Source organism: Typha latifolia, chromosome 11 (assembly GCF_019914945.1).
Source record: "Typha latifolia isolate L0001 chromosome 11, TyphaL0001v2, whole genome shotgun sequence".
Lineage (NCBI taxonomy): Eukaryota > Viridiplantae > Streptophyta > Magnoliopsida > Poales > Typhaceae > Typha > Typha latifolia.
In genome coordinates, this window is record NC_133096.1 from 7,474,106 (window position 1) to 7,483,305 (window position 9,200).

General features: G+C 37.0%; 2 protein-coding genes and 1 long non-coding RNA gene across 3 annotated transcripts; all 3 read left to right on the plus strand.

The window, feature by feature from the left end:
* Nucleotides 1-76: 76 nt before the first annotated feature.
* LOC140797758 (protein BIC1-like) lies at nucleotides 77-433 on the plus strand. Its single transcript, XM_073151402.1, has one exon. It carries the CDS (start codon nucleotides 77-79, stop codon nucleotides 431-433), a length of 357 nt encoding a protein of 118 aa, XP_073007503.1.
* A 1,487-nt stretch (nucleotides 434-1,920) lies between these two features.
* LOC140798030 (uncharacterized) lies at nucleotides 1,921-4,911 on the plus strand. Its single transcript, XR_012110766.1, has 2 exons — nucleotides 1,921-2,100; nucleotides 4,255-4,911. It is a non-coding gene; the product is annotated as an uncharacterized lncRNA (long non-coding RNA).
* A 1,090-nt stretch (nucleotides 4,912-6,001) lies between these two features.
* LOC140797905 (glucan endo-1,3-beta-glucosidase 14-like) lies at nucleotides 6,002-9,200 on the plus strand. Its single transcript, XM_073151596.1, has 4 exons — nucleotides 6,002-6,152; nucleotides 7,257-8,290; nucleotides 8,425-8,574; nucleotides 9,075-9,200. The coding sequence occupies exons 1-3, from the start codon at nucleotides 6,080-6,082 to the stop codon at nucleotides 8,479-8,481; spliced, it is 1,164 nt and encodes a 387-aa protein (XP_073007697.1). The 5' UTR covers nucleotides 6,002-6,079; the 3' UTR covers nucleotides 8,482-8,574; nucleotides 9,075-9,200.

A 9,200-nucleotide genomic window follows, 5' to 3' on the forward strand; every position in this document is an offset into this window, starting at 1 on the left:
GACCTTTGTGCCATTCAATCATATCACTATTTCCTCCATTCCAAGTCCCAACTCCTCCTCCATCTTTGCTGCATGCATGGCGTCCCCTGATCATTTGGCAATGGCAATCCAGCCGAAACCGAAGCGGACCCGAGTCGCGGACCCGACCGGCGAGCCCGTTTCGGTTGCGAAGGATTGGCCTAATGGCGGTGATCGTGAGAGAGGAGAGGAGCACTGTGGGAGAGAGATGCTGAGGAAGCATAGGATGGAGATGGCAGGAAGGGTTTGGGTACCGGAGACATGGGGGCAGGAGAGTCTTCTGAAGGAGTGGATCGACTCCTCGGTCTTCGATAAGTCGCTCGTCCCGAAGGGGCTCTTGTCGGCCCGGGCAGCCCTCGTCGACGAGTGCCGGCGGAGGAACTCGAAGCCACTGAGGATAGAGAACAAATGTTGATCAATATGAATATATACCTCTTCCTGCTTCCTTGAAGGAGATAATATTATTACTAGCTACCAGGCATATATATATATTTATATATATACACTCTAATTTTCCTTACTATAATTAATGTTTGATTGGAATTGTTTGATGTGTGGATGATTAGATTTAACTCTTAATTACAAAGATGCTATGCTTGAAGATTATTTCATTTTCATTTGCAGGTGATAGTAAGGTATGAGATCATAGTAGGTCTCATAAGTTATCGGTCTGTTGATCTACTTTATCTGATAACATTATGAAGTAATATCTGAAAATGATGAAGCTATAGCTGTGAGTTTTGTTTACTTGGGAGAATTAAATGGTTCATTTGAATGGATAGGAATCAAATTTTCTAGTCATCATGCATTCCAAATGATCATATTGTTAAAATTTTCAGCAGATCGATATATGTGAAATAGTTCTACGTATGCACTATATTTCTTCAACTTAGTATTGCTTTTCATATACTCTTATATTGCAGTGAAATATAAGTATGTGATAGTTGGAGGCTTATTGAGATTAAATCTCAAGAACAATACTATAGTCAGGGATGTTCATTTGATACTATTTCAAAGGGCATGATGATAAACAGGAAATAATACCTTATAAATTTCACATAAAATGGTCCTTGATTAATATACTGGCGATGGTCACTAGCTATATACTGGTATACATTTTATTGGCAATCATGTATTGTTTTCTGCTCTTGTTTTAATGTCATATTAGTTGACCAATTAGACTGTTAGAGTAGCAAACAAGTGTTTTTTTTTTTCTTCTTTAATTTCTGGATGGCATATTTATATTTACTGTGTACGTTTGAATGACATGATCTTTATGGTTGGTTTAAGTCATGATATATATTCCCTTTTCCATTAATGTAGTATTAAGCTATACTTTTTAATCAACTCTTCAAATAGGATGTGTGAAGACATAATATATATATATATATATATATATATGAAGTTTTTGAATTAATTCATTATCGAATATATTAATTGCATAATAAGTTTAAAAGCTACTTATTTGCTTGTATATAGCTCTAAATTTTGTATTTGTGTGAATACCATTCAAAACCTATTATTTTTGCATAGATGCTCTTCTAAATTGCTTTATGATAATTATATGTTAAAATCCAAAGCAATTTTTGTTGAGAAAACTCATTAAAACATTTAAAAAATGTTATAGAGATTACATATATCAGTAAAATTTGAAGCACTGTGTAAGAGTATTTTTTGTTTTTTACTATTAAATGGATCAAAATTTAATTTTTAGTTAACTTTTATTAGTATCTGTACAATAATAAAGATGTTAAGGGATATATATATATATATATATACAAAACCAAGTGGTTTGAGGAGTTTACATATAATTAAATATCAACTTAGAGGGTATATATATAAATTAATGATTTTTAAGGGTATGCATGCACACACAACAAAGAAAACCAATTGGATCATGGAATAAAATTATTCTAGATAAAATTAGAAAAAAAGATTATTCCGTTTGCCGCCGATAAGGAACTTATTATCGGGATAATTAGGACTAAACGCAAATAAGAATGAGTTTGGAGGGCCTCTCGCAATACCGGAAGCCCCACAGGAGAAATCCACAGAGGAGTCCATGGCGCGCTAAGAGAGGAGGTTCGCCTCTCTCTCTCTCTCTCTCTCTCTCCTATCCTATCTACCTCGTTAGGGTTCCTTATTTCTTGGATCAGTGTGATTTACTCCGTTCAGATTGGAATCCGGTTGAGATCTGATAACACTTTCTTGCTTGGATCTAATGTGATTTACTCCTAGATTTAGAGATTTGAGTGAAAGTAAAAGGTTCTTGTTTTGAGATATGGGATTGAGATACTTATCCAATGTGTGTCTTGTGAAGTTTTTATTCTTCCTTTGGGAAGTTTCCTGCTTTATTAGGTGATGAATTCTTCAGGACTGGTTATGTGGTGATTGATATACAATGAAAAGATAAATGGACGGATAAGAGGGGGCATCACAATGAAACAAAGTAGCACAAGTCGTTAATCTAGTTGAGAGGAAGTAAATGCTATATGGACCAGATCACCTTCCACAAGTCTTCTACAAATTATCTTGTTCAGATATATACAGTCTGACAAGCAATGTTGGTTCTACAATTAATCATGATCTTTTTCTACTGTCACAATCTATCATAGATAGTTTATGCAGATACGTGAATAGATCCATAAGAAAAACATATCCATTCTTCACTATTTCAGTTTTAGATTCCTTTATTTTGTTTCTGGTGAATTCCAAAATAGTTGTGGCCTTTTTTTGCCTAGAGTGGTATACTTTAGATCAGTTGATCTTTATCATTTCTCTCTTATAGTAAGGGTGCTCTACGGCATGATCAATGTCAAAGTGAACATATTGAACTTCACGCATGGCTTCGAAACATTTTTTAGCAAGTTTTTTTTTTTCTGTTTCTGAGTGGGGACCGTCTCTGACTTTAATTTGTGTGACAAGTAGGAGTTTAAGTGGAGATGGGATAGATGTGGTGCTGGATCTATATGGGCAGAAAGCTCCCAAGAGGATGAGCAAATTCGTTCTCCAAGGTTCCGTTTGGTGGATTTCCAGTTGTACTTCATAAGCATATACAAGAATATGGTTGATTTTAAAATGTGATAGCACTATAATATGCCACTCTTGCTGAAAAGCGAAACGGTCTGATATTATCAACACCTTCTCTTCGTGAGATGGAATCATCTTGTTGAGAGTGGAAAAGGAGGATAGGATGAGGAGGTTGGACCTTCTGCAGAGGAATATTATTATTCAGGAGGACAGTTAGGTGATTTTTTAAGTATAGTGTTCGGAATAGTAGTTGTGTCGAGATAAGGTGAGTTTGCATATGAGGAACCGTAGAAGGCTGTTTACAGCATGGTATCGTGCCGCACAATACGTAAATCATAATACTATGGTGGAGACTGAATCCATTTGTGTAAACCATTTTATTTTGTTACACTTTCTTAAATTCTTACCAAGTATGATAGCAGAGATATTTTTAAATTGTGAGGATGTTTCTAAGTTGAGAGTGAATATTAATTGAAAGGGACGACAGACTTTATTAGAAGTTCCTTTTTGGAACTCATGCTTTTGAAGAATATTGAAGAATTTTTTTTTGCTTGTTCTTTGCTCTCTAACAAGCCATGAGAGATTACTCTAAAATGCGGCAATCGTTAAGAGTTTGTTAGATGCCTGATGCTGATGGTTCTTAATAGAAACTTCTTTTCTGAGACAGACATTAGTTGCTTCCATCTTTTAAGAAGCATCCTGGAGGACCAGATTTTTTTTAATCTGACAACATGTACTTAGATTGAGGTTAAAACACTGGCAGACCAGATACTTTTCTGGTAGCATTTAGATTGATCAGTTAAAGTAATTTGCCTTTTTGAAGGTAACTGAGCCTCTTCTTCGTGATTTCGATAACATGCTGAGACCATTGATTGCAGCGATGGAACCCCGTACTCCACTGAGACCACTGCTTTGGAGCAGTCATACTCTGTAGACGTCAATGTCTCCTGTTCCATTGCTCTGTCAAGTAGAATCTTTCTTGACTTTTGATAACAAATTGTGAAGAGTACAACACCTCTGATCGCATCATCTAGACCCATGAAGAATTTGAGTCTACTAATTATACTACATACAGGAAACAGTAGATGCTGGTTATTTCTCTTCTTCAGTATATAATACTCTTTTACGTTAAATTTAAGTGGAGTTGTCTGATATCATTGTGTCTGTGGATAACTGTGAATCTGTCTGATGTGTTTGCATGATTAGCATAAGACCTGGAGATAGGTTGTGCGATCACTGCTGTCCATTTCTAAGCCCAGAATTATCTTTCAAGAATATTGCAGCAACTGATGAGATCGCCGAAAGAACTCCGAGTTGAGAGCAATAATGGGCAACTTTTTTCGCAACAGGACAGGCTTCAAAGATAGGGCTTGCATAAAGCTGGAAAAGATCATTGATTATGATAGAAAAAGAAGTGCACAATCGTCAGAATAAGAAGCTTAAGCTGCCTCTGTGCTTGCTATACAATATGGTTGGTTTAAGAACACAGCATGTGGATGATGATTTGAGCTACTGATGCCTAGTGGAAAGGATAGTAAGATTACAGATTTGATCAATTTTGTATCTTTCTTGGAGCCAGATTGATCATGAATTAGCTAAATCATCCTGTGTACATTTTTGTTTTCTTTGCTTTTTGCCAGGTTACACTTTATACATCTTCTCTTTTGACTAGGGGAAGAAAAAAAAGGTTAGGACATGAGAAGGGGGTGATGAAGGCAACCCCTGGAAAGGTTTTGGGGTATCATGCTGGCGAATCTAGAAAGTAAAATATGGAAGATAAGGGAACCTGAGGGTGCTCTGTTCCTGTGAGAACATGTACTCAATTTAGTAACTAGACATCAAAAAGCTCTGTTTTGCTAAAAAGCCTATCTTTGGTTCAATTTCTCCTTATAGTCATCGTGCACGAGAATTATATAAGTGTTGCAGAATGTGTCGCAAGATGATAGAGCCCAATCCTAGAGGGTGGCTTATATTGTCCTACCCACTTAATTTACATGCAAACCCTAAAATAGATTTAGTATTTTTTTTTCTTCTTTTTTATGGGGAAAGCTAGCTTTTAGGCAAACAATTCCATTCATAACAAGCTAGTGATTACTCTAATACATAAAGAAAATAGTGGAAAATAGTATGACACTAGAACAAACCCTAAACTGGATACAAACCATCCAAACAGTGAAAAGACAAGTCTAAGCCATAGTTTGTTTTGAGTTCAGGATAGCCACTAAGAAGAAAATAAAATCAAAAATTTTAAAATAAAATAAAATTTTTATTTTTAATATAATTTAAATTTATATCTTGTCAATGTTCTCTTTCAGGTAATCTTGATACCCTATGAGTGATCTTAGTAGAAAGAGATCAAAGACTGGGGTGTCCAAACTGGAATGGGGAGCTGGAAGCATGACACGTGCAATCTAGTTGGACCCCCGTCATCCTGCGTTGGCCAACCACTTGCATCCCATCCCATAGACGTCACCTCTCTCTCTCTCTCTCTTCTAATCCTTTTCTTTGGCCTCCTAGTGGAAGACTGTTATTTTCGGTTGACACCCTGCCCTTTTCGTCACCACTGAACTGGGGATGTATCACTGTCTCCAATTCTATCCCATTATAATCACGTCATTAAGACGGATGGGATGTGAATCTTAAAAATATTATCCATTTGATTAACAAAATATATAGGAGAAAAAAATATATCTAATTTAATTTATCTCATTCTACCCTTTTTTACAACGGGATTAAAATAGACAAATGTTACAGTTTTAATAGAAAAATATTTTTACCTTTTTAAAACTACAAGTGGTATATATATATATATATATATATATAATATTTTATGTTTTATTACACAACGATATACTACCAAATCTGGGAAATAAATCAGGCATGACACGTGTCAGTATTGATGAAGTGAGTGTCGTGAGAACTCTCCTCCCTCCACCTACGCACGCAGATTCTTAAAAGGCAAGAAGAGTACGAGTGGGAAGTCGGCAGCGGACAGAGAGGACCGAATCGAAACAGGAAGGTAGTTGGATTAATGGCGGAGACGCGTAGCGTTCATTCCCTTCTCCTTCTCCTTCCCTTCCTCCACCTCTCTCTCCTCTTCTCAGGTATATAATAAAACTCTCTCTCTTGCTTTCTCTTGATCTTTTAGCAATCACATCGAGTACTTGACTTGATTTCTCTCTTCCCATTTCTTCTTCTTTTGGTTTCATCTCTCTGCATTGGAAATGTCTTGACTTGTTATTTGAGATTGGAGCTAGCGTCTGGTGACCCCAAAACATCATAAATCTCTAATTTGATCCTTTTCTTCCATTGCTTTCATTCGATTACATCATTGCTCCGACGTACTCCAAGTTTTAGATTATAGTAGGAACTTAGGGGGGGTCCCAGTTGAACCATAAACAACCGCTAATTTTAGGCACTACACGCTATGAGCCGTGTTTCTTGTTTGTATTTTGTTTATGTCATAAGGGTTGATATCTTATATTTCTAGAAACCATTGCTTTACTATTGTAACTAAGTGTGGTGCTTGTATTTAAAAAGTCGTCGCTCTAATTTTCTTCTTAATTTGTGTATCAGCCCATCATCAACGAATCAATTAAACTTTGTGCCTGCTATATTTCCCTAAAGAAATTGTCTCGATCGCTGGGATATCATTCGAAGACTATAATGCCAACCATTTCCTTGTGTTTAACTAATTAAGCAATTAACAATAATTCAATGTAGAGTCATGATGAAGGTGTATCTTGTCTTTGGTTTTTAGACTTTGAGTTTCGGCCAGATGAACTGGGATTGCTTAGTGATGGGTTTGGATTTTTAAAATGGATTTGGTACCCCAGTGTCAGAATAATTTAAAGCTTTAAAAGAATATACACTGTACTTTCCATCACCGCCAATATCACATGATCATGTGGGGTGCTGGAGGTTTTGTACAGACTGTAGGATAAAAGAAATGTTGGTGTCAACCAAGAATTGTAACTTTTCTTAGCTATCTTTTTAATGGTGGATTTTGAAGCAAGCTACTGTGTTCATGGCACAAAAACCCTTTTCTTGATAACATTTTGTTCTATTTCTATATTTGTAAGGTGAAATTATGCAAATCATAGAGAGATATCTGATGGCAAAATACATAAGAATTCAATCTGAGTTGGTATTTGCTCGTTTTGCAATGAAACAGTGATTTCAACTTTCAAGGCCCCTTTCTCTTGCAGGACAAATTGTTCAAACAATTGGTGTAAAAGTAGGAATCAACTATGGGCAAATTGCCAACAATCTTCCATCTCCAAACCGAGTAGCATATATGCTTCAATCGCTCAACATCAACAGAGTAAAGCTCTACGATGCCGATCAGAATGTCCTGAGTGCCTTCCTCAACACCGATGTCGAGTTCATAGTCGGTATTGGCAACGAAAACGTATCGATGATGACAGACTCAACGAAAGCCTTAGCATGGCTCCAGCAACATATCCAGCCTTACCTTCCACATACGCGCATAACTTGCATCACTGTTGGAAATGAGGTTTTCACTGGCAATGATACAGTTCTGAAGGCGAACCTTCTACTAGCAATGCAATCAGTGTATCAAGCTCTCATTTCTCTTGGATTGGATAAGCAAGTAAATGTCACCACCGCACATTCCCTTGATATCTTAGGAAACTCCTATCCTCCATCTGCAGGTTCTTTTCGCCAGGATATTGGGCAGTACATCCAGCCCCTCCTCAACTTCCATTCCATGACTAAGTCACCATTCCTTATTAATGCATACCCTTATTTCGCATACAAAGCTGACCCTGGTAGTGTGCCACTGGATTATGTCCTCTTCCAACCCAACTCAGGTGTAACCGATCCAATTACAAGGCTGAATTATGATAACATGCTTTATGCTCAGCTTGATTCAGTTTATTCTGCAATCCAAGCAATGGGGCACATAGATATTGATGTTAAGATATCAGAGACTGGGTGGCCATCCAAGGGGGATCCAGATGAGACGGGGGCTACTCCAGAGAATGCTGCAATTTATAATGGGAATTTGTTGCGGAGGATAGCAATGAATCAAAGCACACCATTGAAGCCATCAGTACCTGTAGATATCTATGTTTTCGCCTTATTTAACGAGGATTTAAAACCAGGGCCAACCTCAGAGAGGAATTATGGGTTGTTCTATCCTGATGGCACTCCTGTTTATAATATAGGATTGCATGGGTATCTTCCACCTATGTCGTCATCATCATCTGTTAAACTAATGGTAAAGTTTCAACTTACAACTTCCATTTAGTAAGTTCTGTCATACTTCACAGATAAGTTGGGTGGTGGGTATTATATATAACTGTTATGTTATGACCTTATATATTAATCTCATCTCGTTACTTATTCCTGCAGGTTGCGCCCTTATATGGCATTTTCATATTGGCCTCAGCAGCTTTGATCTTAGCTTGAAAGCATATGCTCAGAATGATGGAAGTGGACAAAGAGCTGACAAATGATTGATGCTCTATTTTGCAGCCAGAGATTCTCCTATGAGGTCATAAGGTAAACTAGTTGCTTGGAAGTATCGATATCTGTTATCTACTTTCCTTTCTTGATTCTTTTTGTTCCATTTTTTTTATAAGTTTTGTTAAGGACTATTCAGAAATGCAGTGGTGGAATTACCAATCTTAATGGTGCTTAGGAAGTAGGTCGTCTGTCACCTCATTCTCTATCTTCAAAGATCATGTCTCAGCATCCATATGGAAGTGTCCTATTATCCTTGGTGGCCCTTTTGCACCATCCTTTACCTTTCTTTCTTTCTACTAGCTTTTTTGGAAGAGTTGAAATCCTTTCCTCCAGGAGGATCATTATTTTGGCAAATGCTAGTTACTGCTTATATTGTACATTAGAATTGCACTTATAATTGGGAAGAGGTAAGTGACAGTCCTTTCTTTTTCTTTTTCTTTTCCAAAAGATCCTTCTATTAATTATAGTTATGCAATCCTTTTTTCCCTATCACTTTTCTAGGATAATCTATGAAAGACGTGTAATGTTTCTTGCAGGGCATCCTACAAAAGATTCAGAATGCATTCAAAAGTGTATATCCATCTGCAGCAGAACGCTGCCCATTTGCTTGTGATTGGCAGCATAGACTGACTCCAGCTTGATTTAGAGTAGGACTGACTGAC